General features: G+C 45.3%; 1 protein-coding gene across 4 annotated transcripts in view; it reads right to left on the bottom strand.

Annotated features, from left to right (window-relative positions):
- DHX36 (DEAH-box helicase 36) overlaps positions 1–9900 on the bottom strand; it is a 41718-nt gene extending 31818 nt beyond the window's left edge. The window contains exons 1-2 of one of the 4 annotated variants that reach the window (XR_012160759.1): positions 9606–9900; positions 2001–2122 (exon numbers count right to left, since the gene is read on the bottom strand). Coding sequence is in view for 3 of the 4 variants with exons in the window: in XM_073359633.2 (XP_073215734.1) it covers positions 2001–2122; positions 9606–9800 (317 nt within the window). In the remaining variant the exon portion in view is untranslated. Of the gene's footprint in view, positions 1–2000; positions 2123–5721; positions 6391–9605 lie in introns of those variants that run through there. The other 3 variants (XM_073359633.2, XM_073359634.2, XM_073359635.2) reach the window with 3 other exon arrangements.
- Between the last annotated feature and the right edge of the window lie 14465 nt (positions 9901–24365).

Genomic DNA, 24365 nt, shown 5'->3' with positions numbered 1-24365 from the left:
TTTATTTCAGGTACTATGCTTGCCAGCACTCTGACAATTTTTGTGGCTCTACATTTTTTTTATCCCCATTACAATGCAAAAGATCCATACGAGCTGTGGAAAACTAGATACAAATTGCTGTCAAATGCATAAAATTTATCACAGTAGCAAGTAAAAAAATTCAGATAGAAGAGTGACTGCTAAGTAGATGGTGTCTGTTTTATTACAATACAAGTAATAGACTTTTTGTTTACAACATAGGATTGTTACCTTGTGTCCCTTTAAGTCTGTATCTAAAATAGGTTTCTCCTACTTATGTAGCAGAGAATACCGACTGTAAACCAATGTAATGGTGTCTGAGTCTGCAGACAGAACTACTGCCTTAACTATTCTCATTGCCCCCTCTCATAATTGGATATGACTGGAAGAACAGGACCATAACTTTTTTCTTGTGGCAGAGTGAAATTAACAAGATTCTGGTGGTCTGTTTCATTACTGCTATTGAGAATCCTGTCTGTAGAAATGAAATTGTCAAGAAGTGTGCCTATTTCACTTCAGCTTGGAAAACATTAACTGAGGCTGAACCTATTCAAGAGGAGAACTCAAAAAATGGAGGCCTGGGAAGAACAGAGTAAGATAGTACTCTGGCATTTGGGGTGCAGAGACAATTTCAGAACCACACCCATTCCCCAACAATCTTTGGGGTGGGAAAGAGAGCACTCTTCCCTTCCAACAGCAAGGGGAGCCTCAACATTTATCACATACTTACTAGCCACAGTCTGATACTCAAGATTAACTTTGATGTTTTAAGAGTATGCCAGGCCAAAGGTATTTAGACACCTAACTCTCATTGATTTCAAAGGTAGTTTTGGCACCAAAACACACTTAAAAATCTGGCTTTAGGGACTTAATGCACTCTTAAAATATCCAAGCTGCAGTGTAAAGAGAGTCAGGAATTCTTATTACATCTAAACTGAGTAGGAATAAATACTACAGTGGCAAAGAAGAGTCTTCTCTACACTACAGCTTCTACAGTTGTTGCCACTAATGGTGAATTACAGCTATAAAGTTTGCTAGCATAAGACCAGAGAGAAACTGTATAAAAAAATGGAGTTCACAAGCATTCTTGGAAGTCCAGCATCCTGCCCTCTCCCTCCCAGCAGCTGGGTATGAAAAAGAGGTAAAAATCTGTGGAACTCGCTGGGTGAAGATACCCCCTCTTCCTCTACCTTCTACCCCCAATATTTCCTATTAGTATGGCCCTTTGATATTTTTTGCCCAAATTTTCCCACATTTTACAAGAACTATTATTCATTTTTTACTGATTTTCACCCAAATTCACAAGTACATGAAAATACCAGTTACTTTAAGAAAATCCAATCCATTACATTAGGTAGATGTGTTTATGTTATATTAAAATTAGTCCATGTGTAAATGCAAGACTAAGTAAGGCCATGTGGCGGAAGATACACACAGACACATAGGTGTGCATATGTGTACATCCTGTTGATATTCAGTTCATTAAATAAACCACAGCATTACACTGCTTTTACTTTCAATATTCTTATCTTTTCCACTATTTGTTGCTTCTTCCTGTCCCCCCAACACTAAACCAGATATTTATCCAGAAAACCGAAGTTAATTTTTTGCACCAATTTTCAACCATTTAATTTTTGTAACAAACACTTATAAATGCCCAGGTAAACAAAATAAAAACGAAAAATTAAGGTTCTCGCCTATTGGCTTATTTATGGTTAGTACATTTAGTCTTCTGTTGTGGGTAAAAATTTCAAACCCAGAACTCAAGCATAACCTAGAAAATTGTTTGAAAACAATTTTAATTCAAACTAATTATTTCCTTCATGTGTTACTACTTAAAAAAAAAAATCAGCATTTATAAAATTTTATTTAATCTAACCCACATGACGACACCACCTTTAACTTTAGCAGTTACTACCGAAATCTTTTGCCACCATTTTCTAAAAAAGAAACCCATAGCATAAGCGATTGATTTTTTTTACCCTTCTTCCTCACCGGACCACCATGACACAGATTCTTGTTCTTTTTCATTTCTAGTCTGGACAGTATTCAGCAACTGAACAATCTGTTCTTCCCTGCGTTCATCCATACGCACCACAGCTCTCTAATTTGAGGAAAGAAAAACAGCTTTTCCACCAGTGTTTAAGAGCATATAGTCATGTTCAAAATTTATTTGCAGGCTTGGTTTAACCACAAAAATGTTTTTCCATTTTCCTGCAATTGTAACAGTAGTATAATTTATGGGACTACAAAATTAAACTTGTTTATCCACAATGTAGGAGGTGAGTGGGTCTTTTCCATCATGCCCTACAAGACATTTTAGCAACCACACAGATTTTGACTTATCTATATACTTGCAGTCAGTCATGCACAAATTATTATTTGTAAGGAGGATTTTTTAAGTGGTATTCTTTGCATTACAGATGTAAGGAGAACCAAGTTTAAGAAACTGAGACATCACATTCTCACTCCTAGAATGCTAATCTTTTTAGTCACCTCGACATACCAAAACCCCCTACTTACAGTGAATCCTGTTAATAGCCACCAAGGAGACTTTTTTCTGACCATTTTAACAGGTTAAGACAAGCTTTGACGTATTTAGGACTTTTCGATGTTTAGCTATTAATTACAGAACCAAAATAATAAATTTTTCGTTGCTTTTTAAAAAGAATCTCTCTCTCTCTTCCTCTACATTCTGTGCCTCCTATCTTCTCTGCACCTGTGGAGGTGTACAGATACCACAGAGAAATGCTATTAGAAATACCTGTACTGTTGCATGCAATACTTCCCATAGCGGAAAAAACACAACCCCTGAGAATCCTCACTTTTCCCACTACAGCTCTTAAGTCACTGCTAGAGAAGCAAAAAGTGATCCCCCTTTTCTGCAGGGGAGTTTTAAAAACAGGGATGAGGAATAGCACAAACATGAACAGCGTTCTCCCAGGCTACCTGCTTTTAACCATTTAGCTTTTCAGACACAGGGGTACTTCCTTTACCATTTTCTGGAGCTTGCTTGCTCTGGAAAGGATAGCTGAAAGAGGGATAAGACACAGCGTGAAGCCTAGGCAACTCTCTGACACCACATTCTACAGGGCATTCTGATCCCACTGAGGGGTACCAAAAGAAACTGCACCATCTGCTCAAGAAACTCCCTGAAGCAGCACAGGAACAAATCTACACAGATACACCCCTAGAATACCCCTGTTCAGGGTTCTGCCACCCAAGATCCATAAACCTGGGAATCCTGGACTCCTCATCATCTCAGGCACTTGCATCCTGACTGCACAATTGTCTGGCTATGTGGACTCTCTCCTCAGGCCCTATGCTACAGCACTCCCAGCTATCTTCAAGACACCACTGACTTCCTGAGGAAATTACAATCTATTGGTGATCTTCCAGAAACACCTGATTAGGTGAAATGTAGACTTTTACATCCACAGCCTACACTATAGATATAGAAGCTCTCTACACCAACATTCCACACAGAGATGGACAACAAGCCGTCAGGAACAGTATCCCTGATAACGTCACGGCAGACCTGGTGGGTGAGCTTTGTGACTTTGTCCTCACTCACAACTATTTCAGATTTGGGGACGATTTATACCTTCAAGTCAGCGGCACTGCAATGGGTACCCTCATGGCCCCACAGTATATCAACATTTTTATGGCTGACTTAGAGCAACGCTTCTTTAGCTCTTGTCCCCTAGCGCCCCTATTCTATTTGCACTACATTGATGACATCTTCATCATCTGGACCCATGGGAGGGAGGCCCTTGAGGAATTCCACCAGGACCTCAACAATTTCCATCCCACCATCAACCTCAGCCTGGACCAGTCCACACAAGAGATGCACTTCCTGAACACTACTGTGCAAATAAGTGATGGTCACATAAACACCACTCTATACCAGAAACCTACTGACCGCTATACTTACCTATATGCCTCCAGCTTTCATCCAGACAACATCACATGATCCATTGTCTACAGCCAAGCCCTAAGAGACAACCGCATTTGCTCCAATCCCTCACACAAACACCTACAGGATATCTATCAAGCGTTCTTAAAACTACAATACCCACCTGGAAAAGTGAAGAAACAGATTGACAGAGCCAGAAGGGTACCCAGAAGTCACCTACTCCAGGACAGGCCCAACGAAGAAAGTAACAGAACGCTATTAACCATCACCTTCAGCCCCCAACTAAAACCTCTCCAGCACATCATCAAGGATCTACAATCTATCCTGAAGGATGATCCCTCACTCTCATAGACCTTGGGAGACAGGACAGGCCCTCAACCTGAAGCAAAACAGACAGACAGCAACTACACATCAGACAGCCCCTTAACCTGAAGCAAACTAACCAGCAACTACACATCACACAACAGAAACACTAACCCAGGAACCAATCCCTGCAACAAACTCCACATATCTATCCAAGGGACACCATCATAGGACCTAACCACATCAGCCACACCATCAGGGGCTCGTTCACCTGCACATCTACCAATGTGATATATGCCATCATGTACTAGCAATGCCCCTCTGCCACATACATTGACCAAACCGGACAGTCTCTACGCAAAAGAATAAAAGGACACAAATCAGACATCAAGAATTGTAACATTCAAAACCAGCAGGAGAGCACTTCAATCTCCCCAGATACTCAATAACAGACTTAAAAGTGGCCATTCTTCAGCAAAAAAACTTCAAAAACAGATTTCAATGAGAAACTGCAGAACTGGAATTAATTTGCAAACTTGACACCGTCAAATTAGGCTTGAATAAAGACTGGGAGCGACTAGGTCACTACAAAAAAATAAATTTTCCCTCTGTTGACACTCACACCTGCTCGTCAACTGCTGGGAATGGGCCACATATACCCTAATTGAATTGGCCTTGTTAGGACTGACCCCCCACTTGGTAAGGCAACTCCCATCTTTTCACGTGGTATATATTTATATCTGCCTACTGTATTTTCCACTCTATGCATCTGATGAAGGTTATAGCCCATGAAAGCTTATACCCAAATAAATTTGTTAATCTCTAAGGTGCCACAAGGACTCCTTGTTGTTTTTGCTGATACAGACTAAGGCCTTGGCTGCACTTGCGAGTTATAGCGCAATAAAGGAGCCCCGGGCACACTAGCTCCTACCCATTTACACTGGCAAGGCATGTAGAGCGCTCTGACTCTGGCTACAGCGCTGCTGGTACTCCACCTTGGCGAGTGGAATAACGTTTGCTGCGCCCCTGCTGGAGTGCCGCGGCGCCAGTGTGGACGTCCTGGTCCTATAGTGCGCTCTGATCAGCCTCCAGAAGTGTCCCACAATGCCTGTGCTAGCCACTCTGGTCATCACTTTGAACTCTACTGCCCTGCCCTCAGCTGACCAACCGTCAGACCCGCCCTTTAAATTCTCTGGGAATTTTGAAAAATCTCTTCTTGTTTGCTCAGCCGGGCATGGAGTGCGCTCAGCGAACCTTTCCAGGTGACCATGCCTCCACGCGCCAGGCGAGCCCCAGTATGGAGCAATGGCAAATTGCTAGATCTCATCAGTGTTTCAGGGGAGGAAGCTGTCCAGTCCCAGCTGCACTCCACCTGTAGGAATTACTATACCTTCAGGCAGATATCAAGGGACATGATGGAAAGGGGCAATGACCGGGATGCACTGCAGTGCAGGATTAAAGCGAAGGAGCTGCGGAATGCATACCACAAACCCCGCAAGGCAAACCGCTGCTCCAGTGCTGCCCCCGCGACCTGCCATTTCTACAAAGAGCTGGATGCAATACTTGGGGGCGACCCCACCTCCAGTCTGAGGACCACGATGGACACTTCAGAGCCCAGTGCAACAAGGCAGGAGGAGCAGCAGCAAAGCAGGAGCGAGGGTGCTGAGACGGAGGAAGATGCCCCGGAATCCCGAGATGCATGCAGCCAGGAGCTGTTCTCAAGCCAGGAGGAAGGTAGCCAGTCGCAGCGGCCGGTGCTTGGTAAAGGACAAACACTAGAGGAGGTTCCCGGTAAGCGGCTTTTATTTTGGGAAGGAAGTTATTTGTGCGGCTCTTGGGGCGAGGAGGGTTTGGGCTGCATGCATGTCTAGATGCGGAATAGGGCGATGACGTGCTCTCTCACATCGTAGTAATCGGCCTCAGTGATCTCTTCAAAGGCCTCATCCAGAAATTGAGCAATGTGCTTGCGCAGGTTTCTCGAGAGAGCCACTGTGGTCCTTGTCCCAGTCAGGCTAACTTGTTCGTGCCATGAGGGGCGGGGGAACCATTGCTGCATACAGGCAAGCTGCGTATGGGCCAGGGCGGAAGCCGCATTGCAGTAGAAGACCCTCCCTTGCTTCCCAGGTCACCTTCAGCAGTGAGCTATCTTCCAGGACGAACTCCTGTGGAAAATGTGGGGACGGTGTTCAGTAAAGGGGGCCCCTGCCGCGGTTGGCTCTCCTCAAGGCACAGAAACCCAGAGGAAAGTACAGCTGTGAAACAATCAGTCACGCTTGACCCTGTGCTTACTCACCATTTTGGGGCTCCTGTGGGTCATGTGCGCTCGCTTTGGGACGGGCAAATTATGCTATTGTGTAGACTGTGCTTGCCCTTAAGTACGGGGGAATCATTGCTCTGTCTGGTATGAACAATGCTGCCTTTGTTAAGTGTTGCATTTTGCCTTTATAGATGCAACCTTGAATCAAAAAGGGGCTACGTAGAAGCAAGGAAGACAAGTTGCATGAAGTAATTAAGCATTCAAGTAATGAAAATCAAAAAGTGCAGGAGAGTGAAAGGAGGGTCCGCCAGCAGAATGTGGATCACCGGCACCAAAGCACGGAGCGGCTGCTAAGCATCATGGAGCACCAAGCGGACTCGACACAGGCGCTCGTAGCAATGCAGGCAGAGCACTACCACCCCCCCACACCCCCTTTATCCCAAAATTCTTTCCTTTATGCACCTATGTCACCTCCAACCCACTTTCCCCAACATCCGGATTCTTACTGCCACCAACACCTGCCTCCAACACCTGTAGCTTCACCACCCAGCCCTGAAAACTATGACCCTTACCCACTGCGCTCAACCCCATCACCATGCAGTATAGCCATCCTGAAGTGCAGCACTCATTGCACAACACTCCAGACAGGACATACGCAAATCGGTGATTGTATCATTCCACACCCCCTTGCCCTTTTTGTTTCCCAAGCAGTTGTGTCTCTTTTCAATAAAATAATTTTCTTTTAAATAAATGGATTTTTTGGCTTTGAAAACATTCTTTATTACTGCATAAAGTAAAAGATACCTTAGCCCAGGAAAGAAACAGACACTGCAAGTCAGTATAGCAAACACAGATTCCTACTAACATTGGAACCACTGCACCTCACTCCCGTGCAGGGCATCAGACATTACTGGTGGCTTTCAGCTTCAAATTGCTCCCTCAAGGCATCCCTAATCCTTGCAGCCCCACACTGGGCCCCTCTAATAGCAATGCTCTCTGGCTGTTCAAATTCAGCCTCCAGGTGTTGAACCTCCGAGTTCCATACCCGAGCAAATCTTCCACCCTTCCTGTCACAAATGTTACGGAGGGTACACCATGCGGATATAACTGCAGGGATGCTGTCATCGGCCAGGTCCTGCTTCCCCTACAGAGGGCACCTTTAGATGGCCAAAAGCACACAGTCATTCTGCATCGGCTCAGCCTGTTGTTGAACCACTCCTTGCTGCTGTCAAGACTCCCTGCGTGGGGTTTCATGAGCCACGGGATTAAAGGGTAAGCGGGGTCTCCAAGGATCACAATGGGCTTTTTGAATTCCCTACGGTGATCTTCTGGTCTGGGAAAAAAGTCCTGGCTTGCAGCTTCCTGAACAGGCCAGTGTTCCGAAAGATGTGTGCATCATGCACCTTTCCGGGCCAGCCTGCGTTAATGTCAATGAAATGCCCACGGTGATCCACAAGCGCCTGGAGAACCATCGAGAAATACCCCTTCCGATTAACATACTTGGAGGCTACGTGAGCTGGTGCCAGAATTGGAATATGCGTCCCACCTATTGCCCCTCTACAATTACAGAAACCCATTTGTGCAAAGCCAGCCACAATGTCATGCACATTACCCAGAGTCATGGGTCTTCTGAGCAGGATGCAATTAATGGCCCTGTAAACTTGCATCAACACGATTCCAACGGTTGACTTCCCCGCTCCAAACTGGTTAGGAACCGATTGGTAGCTGTCTGGAGTTGCCAGCTTCTCCACCATCAGGGCAGCTCTCAGTCTTGTGTCCTTGTGCAGCAGGGTGGGGGTGAGCTTTTCTCATCCGAAAGTTCTGCAGCCACTGCTCGTCATCCCAGACTTGCATGACGATGTGATCCCACCACTCAGTGCTTGTTTCCCGAGCCCAAAAACGGCGTTTCAAGGTGGTGAGCATGTCCGTGAATGCCACAAGCAAACTCGCATCACATGCACTACTCGAGTTGATATCATCGTCTGAGCCCTCACTGTCACTTTGGATCATAAGGAATAACTCGACTGCCAAAGTGATGTGCTGGCGAGACTCATCAGCATAGTCCTCAGCAGTTCGGGCTCCATTCCCGCAGACCGAAAGGGAAGACAGAGTGCGCAGTACAAAAAACGTTGAAAGATGGTGCCAAATGTGGATGGAAGCACAAGGATTGCTGGGATGTGAACCGATGCATCACGGGGCGTTGGGAGAGGACCCAGAATGCCCTGAACTCCCCGCCCCCTTCCCACAAGCCACAGCACCAGAATGGGAAGAGGTGCTCTGTGGGATACCTGCCCATAATACACCGCTTCCAGTGCCGCTGCAAGTGCCAATGTGGCCATGCCAGTGCGCTTGCAGCTGTCAGTGTCAACAGACTGCAGCGCTTTCCCTACTGCGCTCTATGAACGCGGGTTTAACTCACAGTGCTCTACATCTGCAAATGTAGCCATGCCCTAACACAGCTACCCCTCTGAAACCTGTCAATACAGCATGTCATCTTTAAGCTGGGTTGTGTTCTCTACAGATTACTGTAGTAGGGCAGGTTGGGTGGGGTTCTTTTGTTTGTTGTTGTTTTTTGAGCAAAACCTTAAAAACTAACATCCTGTCTACTCTGCATGCCCAAACATTTCATAGCACTTGTCTTCAGAGCAAAGTTTTGTTTCTCACAATCTTGGCTAAAATTTGCATGCCTGACCACAGCCCAAGCGGCACAGCCTACTAGCGGTCTCCTGTCCTGCACCCTAGGTAGCTTTCTTTATGCACGTAGTCTGGTACCGGGGCGGATTTGACTGCAGTATTTATCCGGCTCCGTGGCTAAGACCATCATGCGCCCCTCCCCCCCCGGGGGGACAAATAAGTTGGGGGTGTGCACGTGCATGGAGAGAGCGACAGACCACACAACAGTAGCCGACCATGGGCCCAGGGTCCAGCGTAGCAGAACCCGGGCTTTGCACCCACCCGCTGCCAGGGAAACGTCCCAGGGCCGGGGGACCGTGCCAGGGGCTGGCGGCCCGTCCAGCGGGAGAAGAGGGGGAGCCGGGGGGGGGCAGCGGGGGCTGAGCCCCGGGCCCAGGAGGCGGACAAGAGGCGCCGGATACGCGCCGCGGCCGTTACCTGCTGCCTGTCAGGCTCTTTGCTTTTCTGGCCCTGCTTCCGCGCGTACCACAGCCCGATGTCGCGGCCCTTGAGGTGGCTGGGATGCCGGCCCCGGCCCCCGCGGCCTTCGGGTCCCCCCGCGGAGGAGGAGGAGGAAGGCCGGGGGCCCCCTCCTCCTCCGCGGCTCCAGTCCCTGCGGTGCTCGAAGCTCATCCTCCTCCGCTCAGGTCGCCGCACGGGGTAGGACGCAGGGAGCGGAGCACCCTCAAGAAGCCGGCGGCAGCGCCTGGCGGAACCGGAAGTCGACCGTCTCTCTCCCTTTCCTCACTTCCGTTCCACCTCCCAACGCCTCCGGGGGCGCTGGCGTGTCGCTGTGGCAGACATCAGCCCGTTCCCCGGCGCGCGGGCTGCTTGTCCAAACCTAGCGGGGAGCGCGGTGCGGGATGTGTTGGGAAATTCGGGGGGAGGGGAACGCTGTGCCAGCGTGTCGCAGTGGTTAGAGTGGCCGCCTGGTACCCTCGTAGACCGGGGTTCTAATCCCGGCCGCCCGCATGGGGGTGGGGGCTTTGCTCAATCACACTTTCCTTCCCTTCTCCGCGGTCCGTGAAGCGTCCTGGCTGTGCTTCGCTATGAGCTCACAGGGCCTTTTTCTAGGCTGGGTTGGTGCCTGTCTATGCAGTGAAGCGGGAGGCGTCAGCCCGTGACTCAGAACCTTTCTCCCTTTGAGAAGGAAAGCCTAGAATCCACCTCTGCCCACCCTGTTAACTCTGAAACCTACAGACAACACCAGCGTCCAACCTTACCAGCCAGAAATGTGGGAACAGTGTAAAATGCAGGGGCTACTGCACTCCTTTTACTAGTCATGTCACACTTAAATAAAAGTGTGATGTAAAAACATCTGTAGATGTAACCCACACACTTCCTGGGTATGGTGTTCTGTCCCCTCTAAATGGTACCGAGACTACTTAGAGATGAATGAGTCTGCTACAGCCCTGGCTAACGGCCAGGTGGCTTTTGGCTCATGCATTAAGCTTCATGGGTCCCAGGTTTGACCCCGCCCGCCACCAATTAGGGTCTGTTGGTGTTACATAGATGCCGAAGAATTTTCACTACAGTCCTGCAGCACCCAGGCACCTTGCTACAGCGTAGAAGCCATGTGCTGCACTGTCAAGTGCCTTGAGTTAAGGAGCTACTAAATCCAGGAGCACAACAAACAGGTAGGGACTATGTACTGGAGGCTAGATCAAGTATTGCCACTGTTCTTGGGCATTGTCCATTAAGACAAAGTTATCACATTACACTATTGTGATATATATGTTGTAATGTTGCATCATCATTTGCATCATCCCCAGATAGGTTTCAGGGTTGTTTTAATGTCCTGAAAATGTGGGACAGGCCTAACAGCTTTAGTACAGTGGCTTGAGAGATGCCAGTTTATCTGGGCAGAAAACAATAGACATCTATTCTGGTCCATCAGGTTATCATAATGGATCCTCTATTGCACTGGGAGTCACCATACACGATTTAGCAGAAGGAAAATGAGAGAATGCTTTAATTAGGCAAGGAGAAAATAGCAAAAGCACATATTCTGGCTGGTTAGCCTTGCTGTTAAATGACCTAGGCTGATGGAAGCAGGATGGTTAGCTGAGGGATTTATTTGGACAGTTTTAGTCAAACATCTTGGCCAACTCGTCTGAAATCCAGGCTTAGAGCTCTGGATGAGATATTTGCCTTTTACTTTTCATATGAATTTCTGACAGTCTTTGTTTTAGAAATGTTCTGCTCCAACAGCTGAAGTCAACTTAAAGATTTCCAAACATTTAAAAACACCCTGTAAAGTGTTTTTTGTTCTTTATAGGTGACACACTTCCCTCTAAGACCTTAGAAAACCAGTGTCCCAGAATAGTCCTAAATGGTGCTGTGCTGTCAGAAGAGCCAACTTGTTTGAGAGACAATCCATACTCCATGGTCAGAAAAGACTCAGTCTTATTTTTCACAAGAGTATGGGTATGAACCCCCATGTCATCTCTAAATACCAATGTGAGTAGTTACATCAACTGAAAAATGTGTCTGTAGTTTCAACCAAAGATTTTATTTGCCCTTCCCTTCTTGAGGCAGCAGCTATTATGACTGTGGAGAAAGCAGCAATATCCAGTGTGATTCTCTGATTTATTGTTAAACTATAAATCTTATAAAAAAAACATGGCTCAGGATGGGTGTTTCTATTACTGGGATTTTTATATTCTATCTACATTTAGACTAGTACTAGTTCTGGGTGTTCTGTGTTGATTGCTGCTTTATGTAGTAAATTTTGTCCAAGCTCTGAAATGTTAAATTCATTCTTTTAGGTTATTAATCTTTCACTGTTAATTAAATTAATACTCCTTTTGTTTCCTTGAGTAACATTGTGATGCTATAAACTGGGGATCAGCAACCTTTGGCCCACGACCCGCCAGGGTAAGCCCCCAGCAGGCCAGGCCGGTTTGTTTACGTGTCGTGTCCGCAGATTCAGCCGATTGCAACTCCCGCTGGCTGTGGTTCGCCATTCCAGGCCAATGGGAACTGTGTGAAGTGGTGTCCAGCACATCCCTCGGCCCACGCCGCTTCCCGCAACCCCCATTGGCCTGGAGCGGTGAACCACAGCCAGTGGGAGCTGCGATTGGCTGAACCTGCAGACGCGACAGGTAAACAAGCCGGCCTGGCCCTCCAGGGGCTTACCCTGGCTGGCCGCGGGCCAAAGGTTGCCGATCCCTGGTTTATAGCATCACAATATCCCTGCTATAAATGGCTCTTGACTCTCATTTCTCTATAGCATTCTTTGCTTTCTCTGCTTTGTTGTCAGTCTACCACTCTTCACAGCATATGCTTTGAAGTCTGATTCTCCAAAATACCAACTATCCAGCGCACTAGTTCTCAAATTTGTTTCATGTTAACAGCCGCCTCTTAAAACAGTTCTGTTCTCGTAGACTAATTTCCCTCGCAAGTCCCAATGCTACAGTTTACCCCAATCTAAATCTTACAATTCCAGCACTTGGTTACATAAAATAATAGTAAGACAGTACTCTGGAAGCAAGATGAAAATAAACACAGATACATAATGGGGGCAGCTGCTTGACTACATGCTTAACCCACCCACTGCCCTTTGTTTGGAACAGACGAATGCATAACTGAATCCGTCTCTCTCCCTCTCTTGTACTGGTTCATGCTTTACATTGTGATGGAAGAAACTCTGGGCACAATCTATCAGCTCATGGTTTAAGAACTATTGGAGCACTGGGTTTGAGATCTCTATATTCAGAGTTTTTATAGTCATACATCCCTTCATTAAATAAAAAGGGAGTCTTGACAAGGGCAGTGAGAGTGCTCAAAGTCATCACTGTAAGACCAGGGATCGACAACCTTTGGCACATGGCCCATCAGGGAAATCTGCTGGTGGGCTGGTTTGTTTACCTGCAGGTTCGGCTGATTGCAGCTCCCATTGGCTGCGGTTCACTGTTCCAGGCCAGTGGGGGCTGCGGAAAGCGGCGGCCATGACATTCCTCGGCCCACACCGCTTCCAGCAGCCCCCACTGGCCTGGAACAGCAAACCATGGCCAGTGGGAGCTGCGATTGGCCGAACCTGTGGACGCTGCAGGTAAACAAACTGTCCCCACCTGCCAGAAGATTTCCCTGACAGGTTGCGTGCCAAAGGTTGCAGATCCCTGCCATAGACCATGGAGGCTTAGTACAATTCATGAGGTTTCCCTAGTTACTGCATGCAATTGCTTTCTGTGGAGTCCTAGGCAGATGGGCAATAGTAGCAAGAGCTTTTCCTGCCTCACTACAGAACTGGAGGCAGCCAGCTCTCTCAGACTTTAACACAGATTTGTAGGGGTAGGGATGGAGGGTGTCTTTGCTGACCCTGCCTCTGAAGATTGTATTCGGGGAGGGACCAGCCAGTCACCCTAAAAGCATCATACAGGAGGGGATGTACAACTACAAGCCTACACTTCCCACCTCTCAAAATCCACCGTAAGCTAAGAATTGGGGTACAGGGAGAAGTCTACCCCTTAGGACAGTGTCAAGCAGGATTTTTTGTTCGTTTTTGTACAGCAACAGAGGGCATGCAAGGACTGAAAACCTGGAAGCATGCATAGTAGCTGAAAATATTAATTCATATATGGGTATCTGACATTCATCCTTTTTAAGTAATCCAGTAGTCATAGGTTGGGGGATCAGGTTAGACAGCAGATGCTTTTAGATGACCAAGTAGCATCTGTGATCAGGACAGATTTTCTTTCATCTGTACTTAGCCAGAAGATTGCAGGCTCCCCGCACCCCCCTTTTCTTTTTTCTTCTTCCGCCAGATGCTGCTCTTGCTACCATCATCCATATCTCTGTCACTTCAAGATTAGATTACTGCTATGAGCTCCCCGTAGAGCTACATTGTAAGACTATTCAGAAGCTCACCTGGTAAGTGGAGTGTCCTACTGGGAGTTCTGGATGCCATAAATACCTGTCATGAGTTCTCTGTGATGTGTTCCGGTTTCCAAGTAGAAATTAAGGTGTTATCATTTGTATTACCATAGCACCTAGGAGACCTAGAAATGGACCTGGACCCTATTGTGGTAGGCATGGTACAAAATACAGAGCCTAAAATGGCCTGGGACATGTCTATATGAGAAATCACTTTCCCATGCTATCCTGTGAGAGCTGACTTCAAACTATATGTTCAAACTCGGTCCCTTAGTATATAAGGGAGAGGCATCTGCAGGCAGGGCTCCTCAGCTTTGGAATTCACTCCCCAGCTTGATCTGAAAAAGCCCAGATATGTTGACAGTGAGGGCACGTGTGTCTCTGGGAGCCACTCGATACTAACTGATAGAGGGCACACCATACTGTTACTCACATCTGGACTGACCCACTCATTTCCCCAACACACTGTTGTCATGATGTGTATCTTAAAGGTGTCATGTAAGGGATCTTATGCAAACTGGTAACACGCTGGTCCTAAACTTAGGGTTCAGTGCTCTCTGAAAGGTGGATCATCTTGGCCTGGGAGGCAAGCGTAGCTGGAAACTGCATATAGGTGAGAAACCTGCTAAGACAAAAATAAAAACTTGCTGAAATTACGTTTTAGTCACCAGAAAGCATGTTTTGTTTTACTTGTAACCACACCTATTTCTTTTATTCTTCCTTATTATCACTTAAACCTTTCTTCTTTGTTAATAAACTTATTCTTGTTTCTTTACAAAACCATCACAGGGCTCTGTATTACAGTGAAGTGTGAGTCTTCAGCTAACCTAACGGGCTGGTGTGTGCTCTGTCTCTTTGAAGGCAACAAACTTAATAACTTCTGAGAGTGTCCAGTTGGAGGGACTGGACACTGCAGGCAGACATCTCTGGGGAACTCAGGAATTGGGATTCACTGATTGTTAACTGCAAGGCAAGGTTTGGACTGGCAGAGTCCTGAAGAGTTTGCTGGAAAGACAGATGGGCTAGTGCAGGGGTGGGCGAACTACGTCCTGTGAGCCGTTTTAAGCCAGCCCCTGAGCTGCACCAAGCGGCTTGGCTCTGCTCCAGCGCTCTGGCTGGGGTGCTGGGTTGGGAGCCAAGCGAGTGGTGCGGCCCTGCTCTGGCCGCGGGTCTGGGTCTGGGTCTGCACCGTGTAGCTTGGCCCTGCTCTGGAGCTCCGGCTGGGGTGCTGGGTCTGGGGCTACACCACGTGGCTTGGCCCCGCTCCAGCCGGGGCGCTGGGTCCGGGGCCGCACCATGCGGCTCAGCCCCGCTCCGGCTGGGGAGCAGGATTGGGGCCACACCACGCGGCTCGGCCCCACTCCGGGGGGCGCTGGGTCGGGGGCCACACCCCTTAGTCTCTCCCCATGCCCTAACCCTTTGCCCCAGCCCTGATCCACCTCCCACTCTCCAAACCCCTCGATCCCATCCCGGAGCACCCTCCTGCACCCCAAACCTCTCATCCCCAGCCCCATCCCAGAGCCCACACCCCCTCCCACACCCCAATCCCAATTTTGTGAGCATTCATGGCCCTCCCTACAATTTCTATTCCCCGATGTGGCCCTTGGGCCAAAAAGTTTGCCCACCCCTGAACTAGTGTGTCAGGGAGCTGACACATAGCTTAGCAGCAGCAAAGCTCTCATTTGGTGAGACTGTGGGGACGGTAACATAGTGGCTCACAGTTCTGGATACCCAAGCAGGATGTCACAGCATGTTGCAGGATTCCTTTGTTTTCTGGGGCTTGAGAGAGGCTCATGGATATAGAGAACAGGGTAGGAGCTGAGGTGGTATGGTTGTTTTAGTACGGCTGGATTTTGTTAAGATGCAAAGCTGAGTGAGGTGTATTACTGTATGATTTTTTTTAAATGTCATTTTAGGAGCTTGCAGGGTGCCTAGAACTTTGGACAGGTGCATTTTTGTTTGAGAAATCAAATTAAGTAAATAAATACTAGATTTTGCTACGAACCACTGTGAAGATGCTTCATTTACCTTTGCTTAAATCTGGCATAAAGTCATCAATTTTTAGCTTCATAAAACTTTTTTAGCTAGTTATCTGACTGTCACTTTATAAAATTAAAGATGGCAGAAGAAACCAAATAACACAGTAGGTGGTTGTTTGAAGCTCCATAAAAATGAATCATGACCTAATGCAGTGTGCTGTGTTTTCTTTGTGGTAAATAATTTAAAATATTTTAGCATACTTCAAATGCCCTGGATTCACATCCAGACATTATTCTTTCTAGGGCATTTTGATTTTACAAACATTCAGCTCATGTAAATGAGTAGCAGTAATATTAGCAATACAGCATAGCTCTATCTCTTGTGAGCAATATTGGATTAAAATTGGTCACATCCTGTTTTAATGCAAATTTGAATGTCAGCCTCCTGCTTTTCTTCTCTCTATTTCCTTTGTTAGTGTAGATCGTTACCTGCCCGTGTTTGAGAAAGTGCTCTTAATTTTTAAAATAGCGGAACACAGAGGTGTTCTTCATAGATAGAAGAAAGATGATAATATTCTAACAGGAGGGGGAGTTGAAGGAATGGAAGTGAGAGCACATTATTTAAAAATCCAACTAATTTTAATATAGCCAGAGCCCTGACACTGCAGCATTTTCCTTCCCTAAAGCTGACAACAGTCAGCATCCACCACCACAACAGCACTTTATTTCAAATCCTATTCCACCTGCCTCTCTCAAGCCACACACATTTTCAACCCAGCTAATGGGTATGGCATTGGGAATGTGCCTTTAGGAGCTGAGATTCCCTGACAGAGAGGCTGTGAAGCTCATGCACAGCCAGCTGGAACTGGACACAGAATAAAACAGAGCTCTTGCAAGTACCTTAAGCACTGTGTGATCACTGAACACCAGGGGGAGCTCATTACACTGCAACTCTCAGCCACCTTCATCTTCAACTGTGCTGTGCTCTCCTCCCACACTAGAGTTAGAACTTGTCTACACTTACCGGAGGATAGACGCTGCAGCGATCAATGCATAGGCAGTCGATTTAGCAGACATCCCTCGGCCCGCGCCGCTTCCCGCAGCCCCCATTGTCCTGGAAGGGTGAACCGCTGTCAGTGGGAGCTGTGATCGGCTGAGCCTGCGGATGTGCCAAAGGTTGCCGATCCCCGGTTTAGCAGAGCACAATGTAGAGCAGTCTTTCCTCAAGACTGTGGGAATGCAAAGATGCACAAAGCCCCTTTCCCAACATGTACAGTGCTCAAACTAAAGAATCTGAGACAGAATGTCCAGTTTTCTGTAGAATTCAGAACTGAGGTGCCATGGAAACAGGGGACACGCTACACAGTTTAGGTCCATCTTGGCATAGATTACACAGGTCTAGTCCATACTGTACCTGTTCAGTTGATAGCCACTGGACTGTAGTTTCCAGCACTGCCAATCTGGTGTCCCTCATGAACACTACATTTGTAGATTTAATAAGAGGAGAAAATTAGAAAAAAGATTTATTTTAAATCTGTACATGTTCTTCCAATGTACGATCATAAGATTGGCTATAGAAACAACAAAGCTTTCTGCTTATAATTAATGGGAGAGAAATTTTCAAAGTGGTGCCTAGGAGGAAGTATGTTCAAACACAATCAAGCACTAATAGAATTTTTCCCAAAGCTGAAACTGTGCCAAAAATAATATAGCACCGTGATGTCCATGATTTGGAGCGTCATCATGCTTTGCAAATTGTACTAAGTAATTTCCCACTTACCTATTGGCCATTTTCTTTTTTCACCTAGATGCACAAAAATCCGTGTAGTATCAAATCATTCTTTGGAGATATTGAGATAGCTGGTAATTTGGTAAAATTTTACAAGGGAGCAAGTTCATCATTATCAGGGGGATGATACGGTGTCCCTATCTCCCATTCTGAGATGGACAAATGAATTTGCCAAATGCAAATATGTTCTATAGCGTGAATATGTAATAGTTGTTAAGTGCTCATGTGTGAGGCTTTTGTGTGGTTCAGTACAAATTCAATCTATTAAGCCTGTGAGTGTTGAATGTCCTCTATTCCCACTGAAATCAATGGGAGCTGGGGGGGCTCAGCATTATTCAGGAGGCACTCATCACCTCACAGCAAATTTATGATGAATACACTGAATTCTTGAAAAAAGAAAAGGAGTACTTGTGGCACCTTAGAGACTAACCAATTTATTAACCAAATAAATTGGTTAGTCTCTAAGGTGCCACAAGAACTCCTTTTCTTTTTGCGAATACAGACTAACACGGCTGTTACTCTGAAACCTGAATTCTTGAAAGAATCCCCAACTGGCCACAAATTCTGGAGGGAATAGATTGCCAATTTTTTTTAAAAAGGCACACTGAATAGACATGCAGAAAATAGCCAAATAAAATCACACAAAATAAACACTGAGAATTCTTAAAAGGAATTTTAAAAAGTTTAGGGCTCATTTGTGAAACACGCCACCAACATGGTTATGTGTTTAGTGAAAGAGAATTCCACAGCTGCATTCTCCTGAGAGGAAGAGAAAGAAGGGATGAGACAGAGAGAAAGGGATCTGTATACCCCATCTTCTCCAGCTTGTTTGTGCAGTGCGACAGTTTGCAGTTCCAACCCTATGACAAAGAGGAAGTTCTCTTGCTTCTTCTAATACAGTGCAGCTATGACCTTTCAACAGCTATTTAGCTAATCTGAGATCTCAGGCAGTGGAGAGTCCCTCAGGTAGCTACAGTATCAAGTAAGAATTTTCATGCCCTTGTAATGTTGGTCTTGCTTCCCAACCCTCATCCTCTTAAAACTAATGAGCTGATGGACGTGAAAGTGATTTTTTGGACTGGATTTAAGCCTTTTGATGAATATAAGCCAAAACAATTAGTGCATCTCTAATTTAGAAGCCAGTGATTTAAATCAATCGACATAGCCTACAGGAGAAGTGCCCTACAATAGTCTGAAACCAGTGGGGGACTAAAAGGAAATGATTTATCATAATTCGATGGACATTTGTAGCACTTACCACCATTCGGTGCTTAAATTGTTTGTCCCTGTAGCAATGTTCAGTTCAGTATACTAGTAAGAGCTGAGGTTGGGTTATGGGTTGGGTTAAAATCCCATTGAGGTTGATACGTGTGAACTCACCCTTCAGTTAACATAACCATAAATATGAGTCTCCCTTAAAACAAAAAGGTGTATGTCTACCTGCCCAGGAGCTTTTGGGCTGAGTATTAAGTTGGGTAACTGTGTGTTGGAGTGTGAGAAAACAAGCAGATACTGAAGTCACAGACAAGAACAGAGAGAGGCAGAAGAAAAGAGACAAGAAAAAGCCAAGCTGGAGCTTGTAAGCACAGTGTGACCCTGGGAAAAGCTTTTGGGCCTAGGGTTCCCAGGTGCCCGGTTTTTGACTGGAAAGTCTGGTCAAAAGGGGACCTGAAGGATGTCTGCTCAGAACTGACTGGATACCAAAAGTCCGGTTACTGCCTGCAGGGGTGCTGAAACGGGGGTCACTGCCTGGAAATGCCATTGCCAGCCTGCCCCCTGCCCGGGGGTGAGTGGTCATCAACCCATGCCAGCCCCTTCTCAGTCCGAATCCACCTCCTACCTGCTTCTCATGGGCAGGCAGGCTCCATGTCAGCTCCCAGCCCAGCTCTGCAGGCAGCAGGTGAGTCCCGGGGGCGGGGGGAACAATCAAGCAACTGGGGGAGTGGGAGCAGCCAAGCAACGGGGCACAGGGGGGAGTGAGCGACCCAGGGGTTGGGGGCTGTAGTGTCTGGTTTTAAGAAATTTGAAAGTTGGCAACCCTATTTGGACCTGTTGGCTGAAGAGACTTTCGACTGTAAGCGAAGAAATTGCTCCTTTTGTTCTTGGGTCCTGCTGCATTCAGAGACAGAGGACTTGGTACATTCTTTGTAAATAAAGAAAACTGCACCAGGGAAATACATGACTATCACCAATTTCTACTTCTAAGAGGAACATCCTCAGGGCCCCAAACCTTGACTAGTTGCTCAATTGAAAAGGGGCAACAATACGTTTCTTGAATGCTGCTTGACTTATAGCCACATCTTGCATAAACATCTATGTGCATGTTTAAGCCTTTGGAAACCTATTTGTTTTTGTTTTTATATTTCTTTCACATCATTCAAAGAAAGTTCCTCAGGATCTGCTTAAATCAGAAGTCACAAGTTCCAGTTTTTGAAGGAAAAGGAACAGAGAAATCACCTTTGATTTTAAGAAAAAAGTAATTCTGTTTATGGGAGGCAAACAAAACTAGATTGTTTTTCACATGCAAGTATTCATCTGGCCTGTTATGATGTCAGGCAGTGATGTCCTCAGGTACTGATACCAAATTTTTTTAATCATAACCCTATAAATAAGACTTGAATAAGGGGATTCTTCTATTCCTTCCAGGTTTTTAAACAATTGTTGGCAGCCTCCAAGGCGCAATTAATTACTGCTGGCTCAAAGACTCATTAGACTTCACAATGATTCTAAGGCCTGGTCTACACTTAAAAATTGGATTAACCTAGCTACATAGCTCAGGACTGGGAAAAATTTTGCACCCTGAGTGCTGTAGTTTGACTCTGATATAGATATGGCTTGGGCGACAGAAGAATTCTTCCGTTGACCTAGCCACCACCTCTCGGAGAGAAGGGTTAGGTACACTGATGGGAAAGCCCTTTCTGTCAACATGGGAAGTGTCTACACTATGGCACAACGGCTACAGATTCATAGCAGTGCCACTGTAGCATAGACATGCTCCAGGAGAGGACAACCTAACTCTCTTGGAAAGAGGTGAAGGGCTGGGACAAACAGGGTCTAGAGGGAGGAAACCTAGGTGTAGCCAAGCCAGGACAGGAGGTCTAGGCTGGGGTTTATGTCATGTTTGTTTGAATTACTTTTATTAATACAACTAAATCCAGGAGAGGAGGACTTTTTGACTCTTTACAATGAATATGTTGACTGTATGGAGCTGAATGGGTACTCCACCAGGTTACAAGGACTTACCTTATCTCCCCATCTGTTTCTGAAATAGATATCTCGATGACAAATCAGAATGCCCAGAAAATAGAACCAAACTTCATTATTCTCAAAACACAGTGTGACAAAGTTCCTGCTCTACCTTGGCGGGTCTTGCGCTTATTGGCGGATTTGCTCGCCTTGGAGCTTCACGGCAGCCCTCAGCTTGGCCGTTTTTCTGAACCCACAGTCCAGGTCGACTCCTCCTGTGTCTGACCAGGAGTTGGGAGGATTTGGGGGGAACCCGGGCCCGCCCTCTACTCCGGGTTCCAGCCCAGGGCCCTCTGGAATGCAGCTGTCTAGAGTGCCTCCTGGAACAGCTGTGTGACAGCTACAACTCCCTGGGCTATTTCCTCATGGCCTCCTCCCAACACCTTCTTTATCCTCAGCATAGGAGCTTCCTCTTGGTGTCTGATAATGTTTGTACACCTCAGTCCTACAACAGTCTGCGTTCTCACTCTCAGCTTCTAGTGCCTCTTGCTCCCAGCTCCTCACACGCACACCACAAACTGAAGTGAGCTCCTTTTTAAAACCCAGGTGCCCTGATTAGCCTGCCTTAATTGATTCTAGCAGCTTCTTGATTGGCTTCCGGTATTCTAATCAGCCTGTCTTAATGGTCTCCAGAAGGTTCCTGATTGTTCTGGAACCTTCCCTGTTACCTTACCCAGGGAAAGGGGACCTACTTAGCCTAGGGCTAATATATCTGCCTTTTATTACTCTCCTATAGTCGTCTGGCCCGACCATGTCACAACAGAAAATATTGATTAATAGCTGAATTCATTTATATAAATAAATACCACATAGATTTATATTTACAAGCCAGGCAAATGTGATACTTAACCTCTCCATGTAAGCAGATGCAAGGGAAGAGTCAAAGCTAATAATTTTAAAAAATCCGATTTTTCAGATTTCATCACCACCTTGCAGGAAGAATGGTCATATAACTTCACTGGAGTTGCTCCATTTGGCCCAATATTTCCACATGATTATCCCCTGGGTCATTTGGAATAAATCAGTACTGTTAGCAGAAAAATCTGTCTAATAGTTTCATGTCTTTTCAACATGCACTGAGAGAACATGGGCATTTCTAAGCATTGCAGTGGCAATATCCCAGTCCTGGTTATAATAAGATCACTTGTAATACCACTCCATCAGCATGGTACTGCTACTCAGTTTACCTTTACGCTCCTAGACCACTTAGCTCTTATTTTGCGCTAATTTATTCCACCTCCAGAGACAGTACTTAAGACCAGAAAATTCTCTACCATTTGAGGCCCTTTGTAGTTTTTGTAATTTCAATTAATCAAACACGTTTCAGTGATAATTTGTATGTATCCAAGGGTATGTTTACACTGCCAGCAAAGGTGTGATCATAGCATGGGTAGGCATACCTGCACTAACTTTAATTTAGCTAAGGCAGGTAACAATGGCAGCGTGCACGTGGCAGCACCGACTTCAGCATGAGCTAGCAACCCCAGTATTTACCCAGGCTTCCTAGTGGGCTTCTCTGGTGTGGCTAGTTCACTCTGAAGTTTGTGCTGCCACATCTACACCACTACTATTACTTGTGCTAGCTAGATTAAAACTAGTAGCATGCCTACTAGTGCTACAATCCCATCTTCATTTGCATTGTAGACATACCCTAAAGTTACCAAAGTATGAACCACCCAGGAAGACTGAAGTCTAGCGGTTAGGGGAGTGGATTTGGGAATCCTAGTTTATATTCTTTGGTCTGCCACAGATTCACTAGCCTAGATTTTCCACTGAATTCTTCTGTTACATGAATGGCAGATATTTTTCATTATTAGCTGATGTTTTAGATGAATATAGGCCCCACTTCAGCAAAGCATCTAAGCACATGCTTGAAATCAATGGGATTTAAACCCACACTGGAAATTATGCAAGATTGAAGGCTTCATACAGAAAATTGCTACATTTCAATCAGGTTTTTTTAAAAGTAGGATAATGCACATTTTTAAAAAAAGTAATGAAATAAAAATGCAAAGACTTTTAGTGTGGTTAAAATTATAATAACATGTACACATAAGTGGCATTTATAATCTGAATAAAATTAGACATTTCTTAGTATAATCTTAGTGAGTTGAAAAATTGCCATGCTTTTCCCAGCCCCTTTTTTTGGGTGCTGTTCATATTAATTTTGTGTCCAACTCAATAGTACATTATCTTGATGTAAAAGAATGAATCCCTACAGGATGGATTCTGGCATAGTAGCATATTCTAAAAAGATGAAAGATAATACATTCCTTTCAGTAGTTTAAAGTGAGAGGTAGAGCCTCTTTTGCCTCGTGGCGTTTGTGCCATTTGTAATGGAATAAAGTGGCATTTGTAATGAAAAAATACTTAACCATTATAATGTGAAAAGACATAATTTTACATACAAGTCTATATAGTAGAACCTCAGAGTTACGAACACCTTAGGAATGGAGGTTGTTCATAACTTTGAAATATTCATAACTCCGAACAAAATGTTATGGTGGTTCTTTCAAAAGTTTACAACTGAACATTGACTTAATACAGCTTTGAAACTTTACTATGCAGAAGAAAAATGCTGCTTTTAACCATCTTAATTTCAGTGAGGCAAGCACAGAAACAGTTTCCTTGCCTTGTCAAATCTTTTTTTTTTTAATTTCCCTTTTTTTTTTTTAGTACTTTATGTTTAACACAGGACTGTACTATGTTTGCTTTTTTTAATCTCTGCTGCTGCCTGATGATGTACTTCCAGTTCCAAATGAGGTGTATGGTTCACTGGTCAATCTGGAACTCTGGTGTTTGTAACTCTGAGGTTCTACTATAGTACAATGAAGATGCTAGCTCAGATGCGATTGAAAATGAGGAGGTATGACAATAAACGGCCTAACTGTACAATTACAGCGAGTAATCCTTACTAATGCAGGTAGCAATGCAAGTAGTCAGTGGGACTACTTCTGTGAATAAAGATTATGTGTATAAGGATTATCCCTATAAGGATTTGAAGGCCTTATTAGATTTTCTCAAAATCAACAAGAGTTATACATAGATGTTGTAATTCATATGAAAAGCTTTTGTTTGAGTCTGAGAAAGCAAAATTTAGTCTGCCTGCAAGAGTTGTCTAATGCCATAAAATACATTATGGCAGTGAAACAATACATTAACATGTACCCTCATCTTTGATTTCATTATATTGATAAATGTCGGGAAGTTCTATTGTACGCCAGTTCTAGAAGTCACCCATTAACACAAAACCTATAAACATAAAATATTTGCAGTTATCATTTAATTACCAATTTACAGGAAATAAAT

Source organism: Lepidochelys kempii, chromosome 9 (genome assembly GCF_965140285.1).
Source record: "Lepidochelys kempii isolate rLepKem1 chromosome 9, rLepKem1.hap1, whole genome shotgun sequence".
Classification (NCBI taxonomy): domain Eukaryota; kingdom Metazoa; phylum Chordata; order Testudines; family Cheloniidae; genus Lepidochelys; species Lepidochelys kempii.
The sequence above is the reverse complement of the archived record's forward strand: the minus strand, read 5'-3'. Positions and strand labels throughout refer to the sequence as shown.